We start from the raw sequence: 25,189 nt of genomic DNA on the forward strand, positions 1-25,189 counted from the left end.
TTTTAAGCAGGAAAATACTTCGCGTATGCATATAATTGTTCACTCTTTTAAAGTAAATCTTTCCCAAAGTTATCAACCTCCAGAAAAACCATACAGACTTATTAAGCATATTCCTAAAAGTATAAACATGAACATTTTGAATTTTTTTACAAGTTTTTTAAAAGCATTGTAAACAATAAATGAACTTCCTATTTGTAAGAATGTGAAAAGTCCCATTTTAAACACAGTTTGTAAGAACCGTCTCTTGATGTGAAGTCTATGAACTTTTCTCCTGTTGGGACCAAACTTTACAAAAACACGGTTACAGAACAAGCTATGGCATCTTAGCATTATTATCTTACGTCAAGGTTTACTTTTAAAAAACTTTTAAATTGTACTTTTACTACTCTAACAAAACATGAACCTTAGATGTGTAGGATTCAGTTTTTTAAAACTCTTAGAAACAACATACAAAGCTTTGAGAGGCATATTTATTCCCTACCGCAGTCCTGGAAGATACTTCCCAAGTCTGAGAGGGGTCTTCTCCTTTTCACGGGCTGTTTTTGCTCTTCACATGCGTCAGGATGTGGGTTTTCAGGTTGGTTGACTGAGCGAACTTCCTATTGCAGATATCGAAGGGGCACGCGAAGGGCTTATCGCCGGTGTGGATGCGCAAGTGTGTGCGCAAATTGAAATCAAGGGAAAAGCGTTTCCCGCAGCCTTCGAATGTGCACTGGAAGGGCTTGTCGCCGGTGTGAACCAGGTGGTGTCGTTTCAGCTTTGAGCTCTCAATAAAAGCTCTGCCACATTCTGCACATACGTGGACTCTGGGCCCGTGGATGTGGAGATGTTTTCTCATGGCGGCGTAATCCCTGAACATCTTTTCGCAGCCACTATGAGAGCAAGGGACTGTTTTGGGAAGTTCTCCTTTGGACCTTTTGGGCTTCATTTTAGTAAATTCTGCCAGCTGTTTAGGATCTGAGAGATCAACGCCTGGTAATCCCTCAGGAGGAAGTTTCTTCCCTTTCAAGTACTCGGAATAATCAGGTGGGTTTTCAGCCTGGCCTTCACCCACTGCCCCTTGGTCATTGTTATCGTTAGCGGACCACACAGCCACGGAAAACTCACCCTCGAGCATTTTGATCTGCACTTGCTTCTGCTCCCACTTTCTGCTGCCCTTGTTGGAGCTGCTGCCCGCCGGCGTGGCCTCAGTGCTGGTGGCACTCTTGCTGCTGCGCGTTTTGCAGGGCTCTTTGCTGCGCTTTCTGCTGCGGCTCTGGGTTGATGTCGATGCCGCCGAGGCTGACAGAGAGGCCAGGGTCAGCTGGAAGTGCTCGTCTTCAGTGCTATCCGGGATGGTCAACTGGTCCTCCAAGTCGTTGCCTAGCAGGTTGTCTGAGCCGTAATAGCCCACCACTTCCTCTTGTGTCTGCACCATGAGCATTTCCTGGTCGTGGTCGCCATAGCCCGTGTTCATGAAAAGCGGCTGCAGCGCGATCAGAGGCGGATCGTTGTGGCCACCATAGATCCAATTGCCACTGACATCCTCGTACTGGATGCTTTCCATCGGAATGTCCACCATAGGAAGGGGCTCCACATTGATGTCCTGGAGCCCCACAATATCTGCCGGAATCTCCGGGTCTTGTGTAATGTAGAAATCTTCGTTGGAGGCCATGGCTGAGAGTTAGGTTAGCAGCAACAGGAAGACCGTGGGAAAAAGAACGCTGAGGGGAGTGAGGTGGTAGCTGCAGAGAAAGGCGCGAGCTGCAGAGAAAGGCGCGAGCTGCAGAAAAAGGCGCGAGCTGCAGAGAAAGGCGCGAGTCTGGGGAAGGCACGAGCCTGAGAAAAGCACGAGCGGCTGAGGCGGAAGGCGCAGGTGCTTCTGGGATATCAGACGCATGCGCCTAGGCAACTGGCGCGTCTGGCGGCCCGAAAAACACGTGCACGTGCCCACGTACCCACGCACATGCCCACGTATTCACGTGCGCCGCCCTGCAGCCCCGCCCAGGTATTGTTTTTCGAATATTTCGTAAGCAGGCTCTTTACTGATTTTTTATGTATTTCATTTCAGTTGATTTTCATGTCTTCCCCTCCTTTCCATCCCATATAACAGTATCTGCCAAAAAAGCCTACTCCTTTTATGCTTTTCTTATTTAATTGCACTAACACGACATTTAATATCAGTAATAGTTGATAGTAGAATTTGTCTTGTCCTTTAATAGGAGTGCTAAGTGTTGTGCTATTATGATGTATGCAGCTATTCCTACTTTTACTAAGGATTTTTTATTTTTGGAGATGGAGTCTCGCTCTGTCGCCCAGGCTGGAGTGCAGTGGCGCGCGATCTCGGCTCACTGCAACCTCCGCCTCCTGAGTTCCAGCGATTCTCCTGTTTCAGTCTCCAGAGTAGCTGGGATTACAGTCGCCCGCCACCACACCCGGCTCTTTTTTTTTTTTTTCGTATTTTTAGTAGAGATGGGGTTTCACCGTGTTAGCCAGAATGGTCTCGATGTCCTGACCTTGTGATCCACCTGCCTCAGCCTCCCAAAATGCTAGGATTACAGGCGTGAGCCACCGCTCCTGGCCAGGATTTTTTAAAGTATTAATGGATGTTGAATTTTGTTAAAGACTGTCTCAATATCTTCTGAGATGAATTTTTTTTTCCCTAATGGCAAATAATATTTATCACATTCAAACAGATTTCAACCACCAGTGTATTCTTGATAGGTCATGTGTCTGTAGGTTGTTTTGTGTTTCACCAGATGTTCTAATCAGTGTTGTATTTGGCTTTAAGAAAAAAATCTTAGTTTCCTTCTCTATGTGATCTGGAAAGTTTATACTAAATTTGAATCTAAAAGAAAAGTTTTTCATTCAAGGTATGAAAGAATTCCACATAGGAAAGGGCATTCTTGGCTAGACGCAATAATCCCACACCTGTAATCCCAGCACTTTGGGAGGCTGAGGCAGGAGGACAGTAGTTCGAGACCAGCCTGGCCAACATGATGAAACCCGTCTCTACTAAAAATACAAAAATTAGCCGGGCGTGGTGGCTCGTACCTGTAATCCTAGCTACTCGGGAGGCTGAGGCAGGAGAATTGCTTCAATCTGGGAGATGGAGGCTGCGGTGAGCCTAGATCACGCCACTGCACTCCAACCTGGGCAACACAGTGAGACTCCATCTCAAAAGAAAGGGCATTCTTTATCAACTTTATTAATTTCTCCCATTATAATTATTTGCCTATTTAGATTTTTTTGATTGCCTCTTGGGTTAATTTCAGCTATTTTTATTTTCTTATATTTATACAGGTTTTTGAAATTTTTTGTGGAGATGAGCAAAGAACACTTATAATTGTTTTTATTTTCTCTGTTATCAATTGTCATTCCACAATCTGATTGCTAATTGTCTTTAGATGCTTTTTCTCATTGTTCGACCTTTTTTTTTTTTAAGAGCTCTTGGATTTAACAGATCTAGTTTTGTTTTTTCTAATTTATTATTTTCTGCCTATATCCTTACTAATTATGTCATCATTTCTTAATTATCTTACAGTTCTTTTCTTAAGTTGAATAGTTAACTGATCTATTTCCATTTGTAATTGCATAACTGCCTAAGGCAGTGCATTTTTCTTTTAGCAAAACTTTAAACATTATCTCAGTAAAATGATTTCATCATCATAATTTTTAAACCTACTGAAATCACAGGTTTGAATTAAATTGATCCAAGGTGTGATTAAGATAAATTTCTAAATTTCAGGTAGTTTTTACTTAGTTTGCTAGTCTTCTCTTGGAAATTTACTGAGACTTTAAGTCCCATGGGCATTTGAAAAAAAATATTGTCTTCTGTGTTCATGGTATAGAGTTTGACATACCTATTTTTACCTTAGCCTAACTTTTTTATACTTATCTGCCATGTATTAAAAGGTGAGTCTTTTTATTACCTGTTTCTTCTTATACTTTTCCCACTTTTGTTTTGCTCTGATGGTTTGTTACTTGATACAGTAAGATTCACAAATGTTGTATTTTCATTGTGGCTTATATTCCTTATTATTGTTAAATGGCCCTCATTTAATGCTTTTGGTCCTATTTTCTGTCCCCATTTGCATGTTATGTTCTGCTCATCATTTTACTTTCAATATTTTTGAGTAATTATTTAGACAGATTTATTTTGTACATCACACATTTGGGACATGTTTTAAATACAAACTAAGGGCATCTTTCTTTCAGTAGGTGAGCTTTTTTTTTTTTTTTTTTTTTGAGGCAGAGTCTCACTCTGTCGCCCAGGCTGGAGTGCAGTGGCCGAATCTCAGCTCACTGCAAACTCCGCCTCCCGGGTTCACGCCATTCTCCTGCCTCAGCCTCCCGAGTAGCTGGGACTACAGGCGGCCGCCACCTCGTCCGCCTAGTTTTTTGTATTTTTTATTAGAGACGGGGTTTCACTGTGTTAGCCAGGATGGTTTCGATCTCCTCACCTCGTGATCCGCCCGTCTCGGCCTCCCAAAGTGCTGGGATTACAGGCTTGAGCCACCACGCCCGGCCAGGTGAGCTTATTTCATTTATGTTTATTGACAAAATAAATGTGTTTTGGTCTTAAATTCATTACCATGGTTTATCTTTTGATATAGGGTCTGTTTTCTTTGGTCTGTGTTTCATGCTTTCACTGTGATAACTTGAAAAGTTTATGTGTGTTTTTAGATCTTGTTTACATTTACGATCTTAAGTGATATACTCAAGCCTCTATTTCCTGATTTATCAAGTTCAGGCAGATGTCCTCTCCACTATGAAGTTGAGGAAATTAGTATTTACATTTCCTGTTTTTGTTTTTCCCATCTTCAATTTTTTGTTGTTGTTGTTAGTTTGAGAATTCTAATTCCACACTTGCTTAGCCTCAGTTATTCCATTAAAAGTGATGCAGGGTTGTGATGAATTTGTCTTATGTCAGTTTCACTCAGCTGGAACTGCGGTTCCATCTCCAAGGGATTCTGTTTCTCTGACTGAACTCTGACAGTGCTAGAGTTCACTACCCATCCTTTCATAACCCTTCTTCTCCATTCCTGGATACTTTTGATTTATCTCTTAGTCAATTCTTCATGTTCTCCCTTGATTTGATGCAAATTTCATTCTATTTCAGCTGAGTTGACATTCTTCATAGTTTGTGAGTTTATGTTGCGGACAAAACAAAGTTTTCTTCTGTTTTTAAATTTTTAAAAATTAATTTATGTTGTTTTTAGTTGGTTTTAAGGAAGAAACTGGAATGTAAATTATTTTACTCCTCTACTTTTGAGGGGGTCTTATAAACTGAAGTTATTAACCAAAAGATAACGTATTGTCATTTGTGATATATTTTCCAAAAACCACTTACCATAGAAAATCAAAACTAAAAGCACAGATGAATATTAAAACAAAATTAAGTCTGTTACCTGCACAAAATATCCTTAGCTGCTGGACTGGTGATATAAGTTGCAAATGAGTGGTGAACAGATCAACAAATGCTCCAGGATAAATAATGAAGAGAAAAATCCCAAAGCCATTAAATCGGACTTGTTCCCTAAGAAATCACATAAGAAAAAGGAGTTTACTAATATTATTATATTTATCAAATTAATAGTGTACATAATCTTCAAACTTTTCCCTGTAATTTGAATTCTTGCTTAAAAAATAAAAAGTCCCTCTGAACAGCCAAAAAATTATATCTATACTATATATAATCTTAATTTTATAATAATATACAGATTTGGTTATCTGTGAAATTGAATTTTGTAACATAGGGCATACTGAAATAGACATCACTTCAAAATTTTTAGAAACCAATGTGTTGAGCAAATAATTGAAGTTAGTCACATATATACAGAAATGGCTTTTATGAGAAACTAAATGAAAAACATTTTTATGGTTTACTCTGAATTATTATCAGAGAAGGACACAGGAGACTATATAATTCAAGTAAATTACCTAATAACTTGTATTTCTCTTAGCAATTATAAATAATGGTAGAGATCTATCTAGGTGTATTCCTATCAAGCTAACGTTAAGTAAGTATGTTTAAACATGCATAATGCTCAGATTGTCCTTAAGAGAACCAGTTTTTTCAGCAGGTTTTGCTCTCCATATTAAGAAAAAAAGAGAATTTTTTTATCACTTCATTTTCCAAAAATTAATATTTAAGTCTCATAAAACCAAACAGGCCCCCTAGAAAAAAGTATCACCTAAATATATTGTGCTGTTGCTTAATACTAAATATATAAGACAGCTGTACAGTTCATTTTTTTTCTTGGCAGTTGGGATTTAAAAAAAAATTACCCAAGTTATTTTTACAAACATACTGTAAATTGTTAAGCTGTTATTAACGATGTGTCTGTAGGTAAAATCCTAAAGGCTGCAAAGCTAAAAACATGGAAGCAGAGGTGAAGGAGATTTAAAAAGAAAAAGAAACCCAGCAGCCACCACTTTAAGCCACTCTTGTGCACACCTGTGTAATAGTATATGCTCTGTCAAGATGAGGATTTATTGCTAATAAATAGACTCTTGTTCATAAACAACCGGAAAGTAATAAGAAGTGATTACATCTTCTCTTCCAAAACAGAGGTTTTTAACCTTTTCTCTGGTCCACACACCGAAAGGATAAAACACATTCCTATTAGCATGCTTGCTAATTATGGCAGTAATTAGCAATGGAGGTAGCAGGGGAGTTGTGACCTGGCCCTCTCCCCATCATGATTTTGTATGCATTATATGCGTTATAGGATTCTAAATGCTTAGGTATAGTTACAGTGATACATTTGGGAAGCCAAGACCAAGAACAGAGCGTGATACTCAAAGCTAGTCCCAGGTCTCATCTTATCTTCCACTTGGGTTTCCAGATAGAGTATGATATTTGTTAAACTCAGTGCTTTCAGTTTTCGTGCTCTAGCCAGCAGAGGACATAAGCAGAAGCAGGAAATTATTTCAGCTGATAAGTCAAATAAAGTTCTAAGGTGAGTGGGTTTTGAGTACAGTGGTTATCATTCTGACTCAATGATGAACAGAAAGATTGGCTTTCAGGATTTGGTAAAAAAAAATTTGAGACATCATGAGGATAACCACGCTGGCAAAGGCAAAGGATAGAAAGACCCTGATTACAGATATGCCCGTGGTTAACAGAGCATATTCATCAACATATTAATCTTCTCTATAAAAAAAGAAGCTTCCTCAAAGTAACAAATGATGGCTATGCACTAGGCAATAGCCACAGAAAGAAAAATAGTGAAGTATCAAATGTAGCAGATTTTAGTAATAAATCCTCCTAAATGAAAAGCTTTTTTTTGCATGTAGTACGAAGAAAAAGGTAAATATCATTACCTAATAGCTGCTATCCCATGTCCAATTTCATGTACAACACCACTAATGAGAACTGCCGCGAAGAAATAGGTCAGTTGATTGACGGGTAAATTTATACCAGGAACCTGTTCATAGACACAATATGGCAGCAATTATCAGTGGGGGTGCAGGGGAGTCCCACTTGGGCACTAAGATACATGATGTTCATTCTGTATTAAACCTTCAAGCTGAATGTTCTGCAAACTAAAGGTAATATGACAATGGTTCACTTCTCCATTTCTATCATAATAAAAAGCAAAAACACTATTTCATTTTTCGAACTAGCCAGTTTCTCTGGAACAAGCACAACACCAATCTAAAGAGAATGGGAAACACCAGGTTAAACAGTTGAAACTTTAGCTTCCTGGAGTCTTCACCATGGGAAAGAATGAGGGAGCCCAGCAAAGTGCCAAGGAATGCAGGGTGACAGTGAAGCAGGCAGCAGCTGACCCACCCTCAAAGGCTGGATGCCTGATTTGGGAATGCTTGTTAAAATTCCTAGACCTTCCTCTGAAATGTTATTGCAAGGTTCCAAGTACTTGTGTTGATTAATACAGGAACCCCATATTACTAATCAGCGAGTTTCATTTTAATATCCTCAAGTTATAGGTGAGTTGGTAATGAAAGCTGTTCTAATAGGGATCCTGATCAGTGTGGGAGCATCATACCCTTCTATTCCATCAGTTGGTCTACTATGTTGGTCAGAAAAATAGTGTGAAAGATACACAAATACATTAAAATTGAAATTTAATGTCAAAATTAAGGCATTTGGAACATATAGACATGTTACAAACATATGAAGCAGGAGTTGTCTTACAATCATGTGCTCCTAAAATGTGCAGTTATGTATTATTGCATACACAAGGGAAGATAAGAGCTGCACAGCAATTTATTTTAGATAGCAAAGATATATTCTCGTAAGATAAGTAATCACTCCCAGGTTATGTCATCTGTTAAAGAGAGACAATAAATTAGGCTAAGTGGGACACACCAGGCTCAGGAATACCATTTACATACTGAGAATCTATTTCTTACAGTCCAGGAGTTGGAACCTAAAAGGTATCACTCTGGAGGAAATTTCTGCTTTCAATTATTATATTAATTATAAAAAATATGTTTAAAGCAGGAAAACTGGAAAATTCAAAGCTAAACAGAAGCCTAAAATTCTGCTCCCCAAACATACATACACATACAAAACCATTCTGAATCATTCTGATGTGTGTCCTTCTAGTCTTTTCCTGTACACATATATTTAAAAACTATACTTTTATTATAAATCTGGTTTTGAAATTTGCTCCTTCATTTAACAGTATCACAGACATCTTCCCATGAGTATTTTCTATTTCAATATGATTTTTAATAGCTACACTGTGTTCTATGGAATAAACTGTTGGGCATTTAATTGTTTTAAAAGTTTCTGCTCTTATAAATAATGTGATGAAGATATTTGGACACACACACCTAAATATTTTGGAGGAAGAAATTCTTAGATGAGCATACTTGCTAAGGGATTGGGCTCTTGAGACATATTATGGGTTTGAGGTCCTGTCTCTATCTGTTAACTGGCTAAATGACCTCAGGAAAGTTGGCATTATTCCTCCAACATTCCTATTTTCTCATCATTAAAATGGAAATAACCACATTTGCACAAAAGGGTAATTTTGAGGATTAGATGAGCTAATCTTTGTCCAATGTTTAATGTTATGCCTCACAGAGAGGGTATTAAATGCTATTATTACACAAAATTTAAAAGATTTTGATACATATCATCAAATTGTACTCTAAAAGCAGACCCTTCCATAACGTTGGGCAAGCTCATTTTATTCAAATCTGCAATGTGATTTACATTTCTTTGACCATTTGTAAAGCTGAACTTTCTCTGTACTTTTGACTTTTTTTTGGTCTTTCTGCGAGTTGCCTATTGATGACCTGACTTGTTTTCTCCTAAAGTATTCATCTTTTTCTTACTGATCTGTAAGATCACTTCAAATATCAGCATTGGTCCTTTGTAATACATGACATAAATGTATTCCACAGTTTGTTTGCCTTTTAATTTTACTTTGTTTTTAGTTTTTGATATATAAAATTTAGGTAGTCAAATCTATTAGTATTCATGGTTTCCTACAACACCAAGAGTGAACCCTAATGTAAACTATGGGTGGTGATGACATATTCACGTCTGTTCATCATTGTAAGGGGGAAACCTCTGTACCTTCTTAATTTTGCTGTGAATCTAAAACTGCTCTAATAAAGTATTTAAAAAATAAAAAATAAAGGTGTTACTGTTATATAAAAAATATTCATGGTTTCTACTATTCGCTGTATGTCTTCCTCATTCTATGTTCATAAAAATGATAACCTGGCTTTTTTCTTTCAAGGTCTTTTATGGTTTCAAGTTTTAATTTTAATTCAACTGGAATTTATTTTTGTGGACACAGAGAAATCTCATCTAAAAAGCCTCCTTTAATAACTGAAGATTCAAACAATGCTGCTTGAATCATTTTCTAAATTCCATTAATTCCAAGTGTCCTTTCTCTAGTTATGAAACTAGTTATAATCATTTTGTTGTTTTATTTATATATATTTTTTGAGATGGAGTCTTGCTCTGTAGCCCAGGCTGGAGTGCAGTGACGCGATCTCAGCTCACTGCAAGCTCTGCCTCCCAGGTTCACGCCATTCTCCTGCTTTAGCCTCCCGAGTAGCTGGGACTACAGGCGCCCGCCACCACGCCCAGCTAATTTTTTTTTTTGTATTTTTAGTAGAGGCGGGGTTTCACTGTGTTAGCCAGGATGGTCTGGATCTCCTGACCTTGTGATCCGCCCACCTTGGCCTCCCAAAGTGCTGGGATTTCGCTCTTGTTGCCCAGGATGGAGTGCAGTGGTGCGATCTTGGCTCACTGCAACCTCTGCCTCCCAGGTTCAAGCAGTTCTGCCTCAACCTCCCAAATAGCTGGGACTACAGGCACACGCCACTACACCCGCCTAATTTTGTATTTTTAGTAGAGATGGAGTTTCACCACATTTCCTAGGCTGGTCTCGAAATCCTGACCTCAGGTGATCCACCCACCTCCGCCTCCCAAAGTGTTGGAACTACAAGCGTGAGCCACTGCGCCCCACAGAAACTAGTTATAATCATTTTTAATGTGTGCATAATATCTAATTGAATGAGAATCCAATAATTTAGCCACTCCTCAGATATTTTGGTTGCTTTTAATTCTTCATAATAATAAATAATGTTAGGCTAAAGAGCTTAATGAATACTATTTTTTCTGTATTTGAAAGTGTTTCCTTAAGCTAGAGTCCCAGATATGGAGGTAAAGAGTCAAAGGAAATGGATGTTTATAATGTTCATTATCTGAAATTCTCTTTACTTGGACCCTATTGAGCAACTTCTTTCAAGAACTTCTATGTCCCTTTTTATACACCTGCTCCATTCCCAAGTTGTCAGACATCTTTCCAGTGTTACACTTTTCTCTGACCCCTCTCTAAATTTACATACTTAAGATTGTCATACATACCCTCTATATCACAAAATATCCTGGTTACCTTAATTTCAAATAAATCAGTAAGCTTGGTCCAATAGGACATTTCTTCCTTCTCTTTATTATTTTCTGCATGTATTAGTGAGTGAGATAAAGTAGGAATTTGAATGTGTGATAATACCAACAGATGGTAGGTCTTATTTGTTGGCAGCAGTACACGATTGCCCATCTGTCTCTGCCATGATTCACACAGGGTATTAGATGTACCGGAATACTGAATACAGAATACTTTCAACAACACAGAGTGCCATGGTTTGGAGAATCAATATTGAACAAGGCTGTCGGGAATTATAGGGTAAACAGAAGGTATGTTACCTAAGCGACAAGAGCTCATGTCAAAATCAGGATTCATAACATTCTTAAACTTATACATGAATATGCATGGTGGGCTCCAGAGGGCAGCTGACTTCTTAATAGTTCCAAAGCACGGCTCTCCTAATAGAGCTGATATTTTTGTGAGCACTATGAATAAACTGAGTGGTAGAGAAGAAGTAATTTCTTCCCTAAACAACATTTTGCCATTCTAATTCAGGCAGGCAGATAAGCCAATGATCATATTTTCTCCACCTGGCGTCTTTCTGTCTTATCCTCTTTCTTGGTGAACAATAACCAGTCATGTAACCTGAGTCATTCTAAACTTTTCCTTCTCCCTCCAGTCTCACATTTAATTCATCACCAAGGTCTGAGAATTCCACTCCAAAAGGTCACTTGAATCCATCCCCTTCATTCTCCTTGCCACTAATTTTAGATCTTTATCACTTCTAAAATAAATTACTGCTCTTAAATGATCTCCACATCTTCAGTCTAATGACTTTGGTCCATTTTGTATAGACTTGCTACCTACAGGTAAAATATAAACTTCATAACCTAGACCCTATCTGTATCTCTCACCTTATTTCCTGCACTATCCTGTTCTCTTGCCTCCAGTCCCACCTATCCTCCCACCATATACCTAGAGGTATAAAACTGTAAGTAAAATTATTTATAGTTTCTTGAAGAATTATCTACCTCTCTTAAAAGTAGAGCATAGGCCGGGCGCAGTGGCTCATGCCTGTAATCCCAGCCCTTTGGGAGGTCAAGGCAGGTGGATCACCTGAGGTCGGGAATTCAAGACCAGCCTGATCAACATGGAGAAACCCCGTCTCTATTAAAAATACAAAATTAGCCGGGCGTGGTGGCGCATGTCTGTAATCCCAGCTACTCGGGAGGCTGAGGCAGGAGAATTGCTTGAGCCTGGGAGGCGGAGGTTGTGGTGAGTTGAGATCGTGCCATTGCACTCCAGCCTGGGCAATGAGAGCAAAACTCCGTTTCAAATAATAATAATAATAATAATAGAGCATAATGTCCATAGGCTCTAAGATCAGTGATGATGGATCTACTAGTTATGAGTTGTGACCACAGGCAAGTGACTTAACATGTCTGTGCCTCGATTTTCTTATCTGTAAGGCAGGGAATGTTTGCTGAAGAAATAAATAATTTATTCTGAGGCCTCACCTGGTAAATCTTTTTAATCTCTAAGAAAGAGCTATGGCCATAGGAGAGATTATTGTTTTCTACAAATGACTTCTAAATCTTCCCAGTGACCCAGCCTAGTAGAGGCCACAAAGAGACAAGAAAAAAAAACCCAATCTGTTACTAATCCTAGTCTACTCTATTAATAAGAACACGATTAAAAACAACATCCATGACTCATGGAAATGGGAACTATAAATGTAAAAATGTGAAATAAAAGTGAACCAATATAAAGCCCCCTTCCAAACTTTGGAGACATAAAATGATAAGGTATAGGTCTACACATGAGTTTTAAAGGAGTACAACTCAGCACATTATTCTTCATATTAAGAAATCACAGTGACCACTCAGAACGGTCTTATATCTTTAATTAAACGGATATTATTGGTTAGGCTCTGAAGGCCATGAAAAGGAAAGGGAAACACTTTGCATAGAATTAGAATGCAATTTACTTATACATTATAGAGATCTTAAATCAGCATGGTTATTCTTTGAAAGTAACAATCATTTAACATCTTAAAAAGACATTCAGTCACATATCTGTGTAATTGCTGACAGTCTTAACGATGGTTCATTTGTTCTCTGTTACCATTAATACTACAGCTACTACCAAATATTTCAACAATTCCTTGCTGTATTCTTATTAATTTTTTGTGTAAGCAGGTCATTTGAAAATTATTAGACTTTCAAATTAAAAATTATTAGACTATTATGGATAGGAGTTACACTAGGTCAGAAGTGATATCTTGCATCTCTATTTCGATAGTTATTTAAAGCAAAAAGACGATACTTACCACAACTTGTAACACCTGTTCATTGTGAAGCGAGGAGGAGGAAGAGGAAGATGACGAAGAAGAGGAAGAGGAAGAAGAGGAGGAAGAGGAAGAGGAGGAAGAATAAGAAGAGGGAGAGTCAGCCATCATTTGTGCCAAAGTCTGCATCAGCGTTTTTCCAAGGAGAAAAAATGAGCTAAACATGGCAATTACACCAAACACCATTCCAAAATTGAACCTGTCAAAAGGAAAAAAAATTATGTTAATTTACAATTTCTCTCAATTCATGGACTAGCAAACTCACTGACCAGCCACATTTCATAGCTTTAAAATAATGGCTAAAAAATTTCAATAACTCTGCCTCTTTTTCCTACATGAACTTCAAATATTTGACTGAAGCATGAGCTTAGTTTAAGCAGTTTTATAATTTATAATTCTCTGATAACTAAAGAATCTGAATATCATTCCCAGTGAAAAAGTTTGTTTCCTCTCATGCACTTGCTCATTTACATAACGTTGTTTTGATCTTGTCCTTATATCGTTATGAAAGCCCTTTTGACGTTATAGACATCCATCCTTTTTCATCTACCTCTTCTATTGTCTGCATTGTATTTCAGCTTTACTTTGTGATAAAATGAGCTTAAATATTAACATGGCACAATTTAATAATAGTTTCTTTTTTCTATTGTTTTAATAATTAGAAGCTACCCTTCTATAGTGGAGATAATCTGCCATGTTTTCTAACTTTGATAAGTTGTGCTTTTCAAGGAACTTGTTTACTTCATTAAAACTGTCAAATTTATAGGCATAGAATTTTCTTAATAGTCTTACTATGTTCTTTTTTTTTTTTTGAGACGGTGTGTTGCTTTGTCACCCAGGCTGGAGTACAGTGGCGTGATCTCAGCTCACTGCAAGCTCCGCCTCCCGGGTTCATGCCATTCTCCTGCCTCAGCCTCCCAAGTAGCTGGGACTACAGGCGCCCGCCACCACGCCCAGCTCATTTTTTGTATTTGTAGTAGAGATGGGGTTTCACCGTGTTAGCCAGGATGGTCTCGATCTCCTGACCTCGTGATCCGCCTGCCTCGGCCTCCCAAAGTGCTGGGATTACAGGTGTGAGCCACCACGCCCGGCAGTCTTACTATGTTCTTAATGTCTATAGAATCTGTAGTAATGTCCTCTTTTCAATTCCAATTTTTCTTTTTGAGATAGGGTCTCACTCTGTCACCCAGGCTGGAGTGCGGTGGCACGGTCACAGCTCATTGCAGCCTTGACCTCCCAGGGCTCAGGTGATCCTCCCAACTCAGCCTCCCAAGTAGCTGGGACTACAGACCCAAGCCACCACGCCTGGCTAAGTTTTATATTTTTTGTAGAGATGGGGTTTCACCATGTTACCCAGGCTGGTCTCGAACTCCTGGGATGAAGCATGGGACACTGTGCCTGGCCTCAATTCTCATTTTTAATTACTTATGTTTCTTTTTTCTTCATCAGTCATGGTAGGGATTTATCAATTAATATTTTCTATTTATTTATTTATTTACTTATTTAAGACAGGGTCTTGCTCTGTCACACAGGCTGCAGTGCAGTGGTGTGATCTTGGCTCTCTGCCAACCTCTGGCCTCCTGAGTTCAAGCAATTCTTGTGCCTTGGCCTCCCGAGTAGCTGGGACTACAGACGTATGCCACCATGCCCGGCAATTTTTGTATTTTTAGTAGAGACAGGGTTTCACCATGTTGGCCAGGCTGGTCTTGAACTCCTGGCCTCAAGCAATCCACCTGCCTTGGCCTTCCAAATTGCTGGGATTACAGGTGTGAGCCACTGCACCTGGCCCAATTAATATTTTCAAAGAACCAACTTTTGGCTTTGCTGATTTTCTCTATTGTGTATTTTCTATTTCACTGATTTCTGTTCTTATCTTTATTATATCCTTTTTTCCACTTTGTATGCTTTGATCTGCTATTGCATTTTCTGCTAACTCTGATGATCTGATTGTTTACATTTACCTCTAATCCATTTGGGGCTAAATTTTTAACAAAAAGAAATTTAGACCATGCCACCCCTGACCCTCACATTTGCTCATCTACAGAACCTGCCAGTATCTTGGGTGTCCCAGAGATCATTATGAAGCCCCTAATCATAAATTGCCATAAATGCCTTGACTTTTAATGTATGCAAGCCCCAATGATACGATCCCATAAAGTTATATAAAACCAGAAAGTTTTAATATTGTCAATATTTTAAAACTCAGAAAACTGCAAAGTGATGGAAATAGTTAATTTAACAAGCTGTCTGTAGTGATCACTTAATGATTAACTTAAACCAAACAAAAGAAGATGAAGAATACCATTGATAAAGCATCCTTGCTTTCCGCCGTCCCCAACTGTAAAAGGCACGATTGAAAATAGCAGTTTGCCATCTTATGTGGAAAGGGGAGATGCTCAATCCGTTGTTTTCCAGCCAGTCTTCATAAGAATGTTTAAAATAGACAGATGACTAAGAGAGAAAGAAAAGTTCTTAATCACTCAATTTTGAAGAACAATTTATAATGCGTAAGAAAATAACACAAAGTATTTTCTAGAGGAAATCAAGATGCTGACTGCCCAAATGTTTATAATCTTGAAGCTTTATGTTTATTCTTCAGAATATTAAAGGTCACAGACCTAACTGGTCTACTGAGATTAGGGTCTGGTAAACTATGGGCAGCAGGCCAAATCCAAACTACAGACTGTTTTCACACAACTTGTGAACTAAGAATAGTTTTCACATTTTTAAGGGATTATAAAAATACAATAAAAACCAAAAATATGCGACAGAGACCCTGTGTGGGCCAAAAAGCCTAAAATACTTACTACCAAGCCCTTTGCAAAAAGTTTGCTGACCCCTGCTTAGAACAGTGTTGTCCAATAGAAATATAATGTGAGCCACAAATGTAAGCCACATATATAACTTTACATTTTCTAACAGCCAAATTTTAAATATTAATTTTCATATACTTTTACCCCAAAATCCAAGATATTTCAACATATAATCAACATATACTATTGTTGAGATACTTTACTTTTTGGGGGGTACTAATTCGTTGAATTTCAACATCAACTTTATACTTACAGCACATCTCAGTTTGGACTAGCTCTGATCAAAGGCTCAATAACCACATGTAGCTAATAGCTGCCATATTGGACAGCACTGGTCTAGAAGCCTTGTGTTATAATTTAAAAAAAAAAACCCAACCAATCCAAGAGAAGGGACAGTTGCAATCAGGGCTTGCTTTCTTCTTCTGAGCAACACCCCTAAGAAGTTAGGCCAACCTTGATCATGTAAAAAGTAAAAAACTTATCTAAAACCATCTTGGGCTCAGTAATGTCCCTTAAATTCTTGGGGTTGTGGGAATAGCTGCTTATACACAGCCCCAACACGAGTTTTACCTTTAGGGAAGTTTGAAGTCCTTGACTAATATAGGATTTTGGATGACATAAGGCTGTGTTATATATCTGACTCAGTTACAGTAAGTACAGCAGTTAAGTATTGTCATATTGATGCCCACCCATGTGAGAAACTTATCTGTCCAAGAAGGAAATCTTAGCTCTATCATAGTCTTAAAAAATGACCATAGTCTAAATATAGGTAGCTGCTTGCTTTGGATCTGTAATGTTATCTGCTCCCAGGCTTCCGGTAGTTAAATTTTAAGTCTGCTTGTTTTTCAAGACTTGGAAAAGGAGTGACACACTTCTCCAACAGATGTCTATGCAGAAATCCTAGAAAAACCGAGGATGGATCAGCAGACCAAGCTGGAAGCAGAGAAACTAAAGGTGCAGGCTCCTAAAAGTTGAGGTCTCTCCATTTCCCATGCAGATACTCTGAGTGGGTGTTAGGTCTTTTGCTCAGAGGATGGTGCACTCTTAAGGAGCTAGGGGTTGTCACTGAAACCAGTGACATCTTGGGTTTTTTTTTCCACATATGCAACATGAAGAAATCATGTGGCTTTGTGTGTGTGTCTACTATGTTGCTCAGGCTGGCCTGGAACTCCTGGCCTCAAGCGATCCTCCCGCCTCTTCCTCCCAAGTAGCTGGGACTACAAGCTGCACCACCATACCTGGCTCATGTGGCTTTTTCAAACAACAAAATCACTGTGGCCTGTATTGCTTATGACATGTTAACCACTATGCCAAGTACTTTAAGTCAGTGCTTTTTCTTTTTTTTGAGACAGGGTCTTGCTCTGTCACCCAGGCCAAAGTGCAGTGGCACGATCTTGGTTCACTGTAACCCCTGACTCTCAGACTCAAGCAATCCTCCTGCCTCAGCCTCCAGAGTAGCTGGGACTACAGGCATGCACCACCATGGTTGGCTAGCTTTTAAATTTTTTGTAGCGATAAACTCTCACTATATTGCCCAGGCTGGTCTTGAACTCCTGGACTCAGGCAATCCTCCCACCTCAGCCTCCCTCAAAGTGATGGGATTACAGGTGTGAGCCACTGTGACTGGCCACATCAGTGCTTTTCAAACACAAACAGGTGCAGAGGAGTCACCTGGGATCTTGCTAAGATGCAGATTCTGATTCCCTAGGTCAGGGTTGAGGCCTGGGATTCTGCATTTCTAACAAGCTCCCAAATGATGCAAATGCTACTGGTCCTTGAACCTCAAGTTGAGGAGCGAGACTTTTTCTGGATACACTAATGTAATTCTCTCTATAATCTTAGGAGATCCTTACTGTTATCTCTATTTAAAGACGAGAAACCAAGGCACAGATAGCAATTTTCCCAAGGTCACATTGGCTAGAAGCCCAGCCTTGGATCTAAGGACTACGCTATATAACCTCCTGCACTTTACAAGTTTAAATGATAGAAAGAAGGAAAAGTCTCATTTCATTTTATTGTTAAAGCTAAAACACGCAATACTATGGTTTTCTATTTTAAATGGTATTCATAACATGAAGGTTTTGCTATTCATAACTGGAATTTGTATTAAACATTTGAGAATTTATATGATCTTATTCCACATACACAATTACTCTCCCCCATCCCCTACCCCCGAATACTCCATTTCAAAAGCTTGCCTGAAGCATGTAGTCAGACAACTCTTCCTGATTTTTTGCTACCCTTCTCAAATAACTGGAAAATGGACCGTGCACCCAGGTATCTGGTTAGTGTGAAGAAGTGGGGTGCAGGGTGCAAGTCAGAATTCAAGTAGTCAGAAACTGGTTATGTAAATCCTTGCTATTTGAGTGTGCTACTCTGAAGTACACTCTGTGATCTGGCAGTATCAGCAGCACTTGGGAAGTGGTTAGAAATGCAGAATTTTAGGCCTTGCCGCAGACCTGCTGAATCGGAATCTGCATTTTGACCGCAACAGCAGATGATCATATGCATTTAAAAATTTGAGACTACTGATCTAAATCACGACTTGATTTAGATTCTTTCCAATATCTGAGTCTCTAGAGCGTCTTGACCTTAAAAACAATACGGGAAAGCACTGTCTTTACTAAGCAGACGTTTTCTTTTCCTCCCTGCTGCACTGCAGCGGCTGGGTCTGGCAGGGCCCCGGCCCTCCGGATCCCACCACTGGCGCCTCCCAGGCAGGACCCGAAGGCTGAAGGGCCTGCACTGTCCCGCACTGCGACAGTGGCAGCCGCGCAGGCCGCGACACCCCTCCCGCGGCCGGCAATGCTTTATTTACTTCACCGGGCCGATCCAACACGCGGACTGTCGCACGTGGGCACCGTCCAGCCCGGGAGGCGCGAGGCAGGGGAAGAGAAAAGAAGGCCTTGCGCGCCGGCCATGGGCACCGCGGGCTTGGACCTTAGGCCCAAGGCCCTCACCTTCAGCACCAAGTCGGTCAGGTAGACGACAGTCCAGCCACCCACCACCACCACCACCAACGACACCGGAATCATGGCGGCGGCGGCGGCAGAGGAGGGAAGGCGAGCCCCGGCGTCCTCCTCCCTGCACCGCAAACGGCTGACCGCGCGCGCCTTACAGTCCCAGCATCCGCTCAGGAACCAAGCTACCGCCGGCTCCTTGCCTGCGGTGGCACAGTTTCCCACCGGACACTTCCAGTGGGAACATGCAGGAGGATTTGCTAGTACCGGAAATGGCGCGGGGGCTTATTTTTGTGGGCGCTCGGGCGCCGCCGTCCTGGCAGTAGTTCGAAGTCGGCGGCTAGTCTTGTAGCGATTTCTTAGGCTTTGGCCCTCCCTGCTGTCTGCTCTCCATTCTCGCCAGTTCTGATCAGGAGTTTGCTGTTTCTTTTAACCTATGAGGATTTGGGGTCGTCTGAAGAAATCGTCTCTCCCTACCCGACCCTGTCATACATATGCAGATTTAATTATGCAGATTATCCTTTTTACTGCATTGTAAATTACATATAATGAAATCATACATACAGAGCTCAATTGTCCATTTCTGTGAGTTTAGATAATATATGTACATATATGTACATATATATATATATATGTACCCTAATCAAAATAGAGAAAATTTCCCTCTGAGGAATTTCCTTCTTGCGTCTCATCCTAGTCAATAGCCCCTCCCCCTGTTCTGATTATTTTTAACTTTATGTAAATAGAATGCAATAAGTAATCTTTGTGTCTGGCTTGTTTCTTTCAACATGCTTTTTGAAATTTATCCATGATGATTAAATTAGGCTCTTTTTTCAAACTTTTCCATTATAATATTTGAGATGGTGCTATGGTTAAAAATCAGAACTCTGAACACCTACACATTTTAATGTTGATGTATACCTGATTATATATTGAACTAGAGCAGAGGTTCTCAGCCTTACCTGCACTTTAGGATCACCAAGGTCTTTTAAAATTCCCGATGCCCCTTCTGTATCCTCGACCAATTAAATCAGATGCTCAGTGGGACCCAAGCATTTATACTTTTTAAACCCCTCAAGTCATTGCACTGTACAGCCAAGGTTGAGAACCACTGAACTAGATCATCTCTAAGAGGAAAGAAAACTATTTATTGGTTTTGTTTTTTTTTTTACATTCTATTAATGTGCATCTTTAAAAGTTATTTGTTTCAGTTTTTCTGGAAAAGCATCATTAACTATAATAATGCTAATACCAAAATATTGAGAACATAATACTATCTCAAGAACAAGTATCCCAAATAAAAATGTATCCTCAACACCCTTCCAAGTGAAAATATAGAATAATACCAGAAACTATATTACAAATATTGCTACTAATTTGCCTCATTCTCTCTGCTTTTCCTAAAGTTTTACTCACTTAGGGACATGTTTCTCCAGCTTCAAGACAGCTTATGACTGTTTTACATATCTTTGCCTATTTGCGTGTATATGTGTTGTTATAAATGATTTCAGTTTTCTTTGGACATAGCTGGGTGTAAATTATAAAAGTTTGTATTCAACCACCCTGTTACTCCACAGTTTTCCATATACAAGTATCCCAAAAGACTTAGTGCTGTTTTAAGCTTTAATAATTTCTGAAGTATTAATGCTACAAACTTGCAAAAAGTCACTTGAAGGTTTATTTAAATTTCTGAAATGCTTATTTTATTTTGTGAATTTTGAACATTTTTAAATTTTTCAGTCTCTGTAGCAGAAGATGGCAAACATTGACTGCAACAAAAAAGTAAAACACACTTACTGTTCAAAAATTCACAAACCAAATAGGCAGTTAAATAATTTTATAGTTAATACAGTTAAATAATTTTACTTTCAAATGATGTATTTCATAGAATTTATACTCCTGAAGTTATTAAAAGCTTAATACTATACTGAGACTTTTTTTTTCTTTTTTGAGACGTAGTCTCACTCTTGTCGTCCAGGCTGGAGTGCAGTGGCATGATCTGGGCTCACTGCAACCTCCGTCTCCCAGGCTCAAGCAATTCTCCTGCCTCAGCCTCCTGAGTAGCTGGGATTACGGGCGCCCACCAGTACTCCCAGCTAATTTTTGTATTTTTAGTAGAGACGAGGTTTCACCATGTTGGCCAGGCTGGTCTCGACCTCTTGACCTCAGGTGATCTGCCAGCCTCCGCCTCCCAAAGTGCTGGGATTACAGGTGTGAGCCATCATGCCTGGCCATATACTGAGACTATTGATACACTATTGTGTTTGATCTGACCTTTGTCTGTTCTTATACAATGACTCTATAGTTTTTAACAATATTCTTCCCTGGGAGCAGAATATTAACTTAAGAACTGAAATGTCTTCTCTTTTGTTAGCCTGCAGCCTTGTCTGGACCACTTACTGGGACAAGTACCAGCTACCATGTGGCTATCTGATAGCCCAAAGTACATAGGAAATGAATTGGTTGTGCTTTTCTGTTTCCAGCCTAAAAATTTAGTTATTCAACTGACTTGGTGTTTTCATCAGGGACTCAGCAGTCAAAACAAAGCACTGAATTGAATCCTGCTGGTTGCTGAAATTTAGCAGTAGTGGAAGCCAGCTGGTGGCAGCAGACGAGACAAGATAGAGGATGCAAGGTGGCAGCAAAAAATGCCTGAATTCTAGAAGATCAAGATATTCTTCCATAGAATAAATTTGTGATTTAATTTACAAATTGTTTCAGGTTTCTGTGACATATGTATTTTAAATAAAGGACACATAACCAAGATTGAATTTATATCATTTGTATATATATTATTTTTAGAGGGGCATGGAATATATATATTGACTGAATGCAAAGCAGCTGCATGTTAAAAGTCAATATTTGGCTGGAGCAGAATATCACCATTATATAATAAACTTCAGTGATAAAAAATACATGAAATATAACATTTAAAAATTAAATGTTTATATTAGTTTTCTTGAAAATATTACTATTCAGTTAGTCATTACACAGTGTATACATATTTCAAAATAACATGTTGTACGTGATAAATATATACAATTTTTATTTTTCAATTATCAAGTATTGCTATTTAAATTTTTAAAGTTTGACATGGCATTCAGAATTATGTATTTCTCATCAATGTGAGCAGATAGTTTGCTTCTGGGATCATTATAGTCTACATTTATGACATTAACTTGCAGCAGTCAGGATAACCTAGCTTATGCTTTGGAAACCAACCCTAAAATCCAAAGGCTTAAAACAACAAAGATTTATTTTTTGTGTGTGCTAATTGGCAGGATATGCAGGTAGGAGGGTAGCAGGCTGATGGAAACTCCACCATTTTATCATGTCCACATCACAAGATGACGCTTAGGGTTCACCAAGGCAGGGAAAGAAGTGAACTAGGGAGTCTACCACTGGCAGTGAAATGCTATAGCTCAGATATTCACATGTTACTTCTATTCATGTTTCATTATCAAAACTAGTCAAATAGCTGTGCCTAACTAAAAAGGGCAGGGAAAGTGTAATCCCCTGTATACCTAGAAGTAGAGAAGAATATGCCTGGAAGTAAACAGTTGTGAATCCAAAAGTATCTGAGACAGGTCTCAATTAATTTAGAAAGTTTGTTTTGTCAAGGTTAAGGACACACCTGTGACACAGCCTCAGGAGGTCCTGACGACGCCTGCCTAGGCGTCATAGGTAGGTAAGAGACAAAAGGTTGCATTCTCTGGGGTCCTTGATCAGCCTTTTGCTGAATACACGATTTACACGTTGCAGGGGGTAGAGAAATAGTCACTTATGCCTTAGTCTGATTTAGTGACTTTTGCATTTTTACATAAACAAAGGAAGCAATCCAGCCAGGTGGGGTGGCTCACGGCTGTAATCATAGCACTTTGGGAGGCCGAGGCAAGTGGATCACCTGAGGTCATGAGTTTGAGACCAGGCTGGCCAACATGGCAAAACTCCATCTCTACTAAAAATACAAAAACTAGCCGGGCATGGTGGCAGGCACCTATAATCCCAGCTACTCAGGAGGCTGAGGCAGGAGAATCACTTGAACCCAGCGTGGGGGTGGGATGGGAGGCGGAGGCTGCAGTGAGCTGAGATCGTGCCACTTCACTCCAGCCTGGGCAAAAGAGCAAAACTCCATCTTAAAACAAAACACAAAAAAACAAAGGAAGCAATCAGATAAACATTTGTCTTAGGTGAGTAGCAGAATGACTTTGAGTTCTGTCTTTTTTGTCCTGTACCTGTGAAGATAAGCTATCAATTTACATTACCAGGGTAAAATTCGACAGAACTGTTTTAGGGAAATTCCTTGTTGGCCTGTTGTGAGGGATGTATGTAGCTTTTAAAAAAACATCTATGTAGCTATCTTATTTAGGACTAAAATGGGAGGCAGGTTTGCCTGATGCATTTCCAAGCTTGACTTTTCCCTTTGGCTTAGTGATTTTGGGGTCCCAAGATATTCTCTCTCTCTCTCTCTCTCTTTCTTTCTTGAGACAGGGTCTTGCTTTGTCACTCAGGCTGGAGTGCAGTGGCGCTATCACAACTCACTTCAGCCTTAACCTTCTGGGCAAGTGATCCTCCCAACTCAGCTTCTGAAGTAGCTGGGACCACAGGTGCGTGCCATCATGTCTGGCTAATTTTTTTTTTTTTTTTTTCTGAGACGGAGTCTCGCTCTGTCGCCCAGGCTGGAGTGCAGTGGCCGGATCTCAGCTCACTGCAACCTCAGCCTCCTGGGTCAAGTGATCCTCCCAACTCAGCTTCCCGAGTAGCTGGGACTACAGGCGCCTGCCACCTCCCCTGGCTATTTTTTTGTATTTTTTAGTAGAGACGGGGTTTCACCGGGTTAGCCAGGATGGTCTTGATCTCCTGACCTCGTGATCCGCCCGTCTCAGCCTCCCAAAGTGCTGGGATTACAGGCTTGAGCCACTGCGCCCGGCCAACTAATTTTTTAAAAATGTTTTTGTAGAGATGAGGGCCTCATTTGTTGTCCAGGATGGTCTCAAACTCCTGGACTCAAGCAATCCTCCCACCTTGGCCTCCCAAAGTACTGGGATTTACAGGTGTGAGCTACTGTGCCTAACCTTAATGCCAGTGTTATGTACCACATAAATAGATGTTCACTTTCACCTAAAGAGGGTAGAGTAGCAGATGTTTGGTTAGCTCTGCCATTATGGGATACTGCTAGTGTTGATGTTGCCACAAAATTATTAAGCTTTCCTTTCTGTTTAATAGGAACTGAGTAAGGTAAAGATTCATCTCCATTAAAATCTTAGTCTTGTGATTGCCAGTGATGGTGCAATTTGATTGGAGTAGTTCTACAAATGGAAGCTTTGAGTGCCAATTGGAGAATCTATTTTCTGAATCTTTTCAGAAAGTATTGTTCTCACTTTCTGTATTTTTGTTTTTGTCTGCACATGGTGCTTTTACACAGTCACTTGAAAAAATGTGTCCTTAAACCTTGAGTCTACCAATATAGCAATGGAGCAATATAATTGGCTTTCAAGAAACCAGTCATCTCAGGCTTTCCATCTGCATTTCAGTTTCATATCATACACACCAGTATAAGCATCTTCCTGGAGTAGATCAGGGAATTTTTTCAGCAGCTATCATATGAGAAATATTTGCACTCTGAAAGCATTGGCTTGGTTATTTACTTTCTCTTCAGGTTCCAGTAAGCAAACTACTTTCTCTGCAAGTATTTTTAATAAGTTAAAATAAATTTTCATCTAAAAGTATATTGTTTTTATTTCATTCAACATGGCTTTTAAACATGTAGTAGCTGCTATTCCATCTTCTTTAAATATCTTGTTAAATATATGACACGGCCATTCCAAAATCTCTGGACATCATATATTTTGTCTTGACTGAGGTATGATGAAGTGGCCTACTAACTTTCTGCTTATAGACAGTTATAATTGCTTTCTGATTGCAGTACTGAAGGGTATGTGAACAAAACATTGTATGCTTGTGGTTCCTAAATCAGCCTAAGCTATTTACTATTTACTATCTGGCCCTTCACTATGTTGGTTATATTGTTGATAACAACTGAATGACACTCTTCTTTACTGATTTCTATCCTATAAATAGTTCTTCAATCAGAATGTATTATATTAATAGCTGTATGAGACCTCAATGATCTCCCAATAATCAAGTAGAAGTAGAGTTGAATTCATCATTAATCTACCATGCTATTAAACTTAAATATGACTTGTAGTTGTTTCAGCATATCCA

At 39.4% G+C, this 25,189-nt stretch overlaps 1 protein-coding gene across 2 annotated transcripts in view; it reads right to left on the reverse strand.

Moving 5' to 3' along the window:
• MBTPS2 (membrane-bound transcription factor peptidase, site 2) overlaps positions 1 to 19,230 on the reverse strand; it is a 46,234-nt gene extending 27,004 nt beyond the window's left edge. The window contains exons 1-6 of one of the 2 annotated variants that reach the window (XM_011963741.1): positions 18,965 to 19,230; positions 15,494 to 15,642; positions 13,174 to 13,390; positions 7,309 to 7,412; positions 5,391 to 5,518; positions 530 to 1,656 (exon numbers count right to left, since the gene is read on the reverse strand). In XM_011963741.1, the coding sequence (XP_011819131.1) occupies positions 530 to 1,656; positions 5,391 to 5,518; positions 7,309 to 7,412; positions 13,174 to 13,390; positions 15,494 to 15,642; positions 18,965 to 19,039 (1,800 nt within the window). In that variant the 5' untranslated portion in view covers positions 19,040 to 19,230. Of the gene's footprint in view, positions 1 to 529; positions 1,657 to 5,390; positions 5,519 to 7,308; positions 7,413 to 13,173; positions 13,391 to 15,493; positions 15,643 to 18,964 lie in introns of those variants that run through there. The other variant, XM_011963742.1, reaches the window with a different exon arrangement.
• Between the last annotated feature and the right edge of the window lie 5,959 nt (positions 19,231 to 25,189).

Source organism: Colobus angolensis, unplaced genomic scaffold (genome assembly GCF_000951035.1).
Source record: "Colobus angolensis palliatus isolate OR3802 unplaced genomic scaffold, Cang.pa_1.0 Scaffold622, whole genome shotgun sequence".
NCBI classification, from domain to species: Eukaryota; Metazoa; Chordata; class Mammalia; order Primates; family Cercopithecidae; genus Colobus; species Colobus angolensis.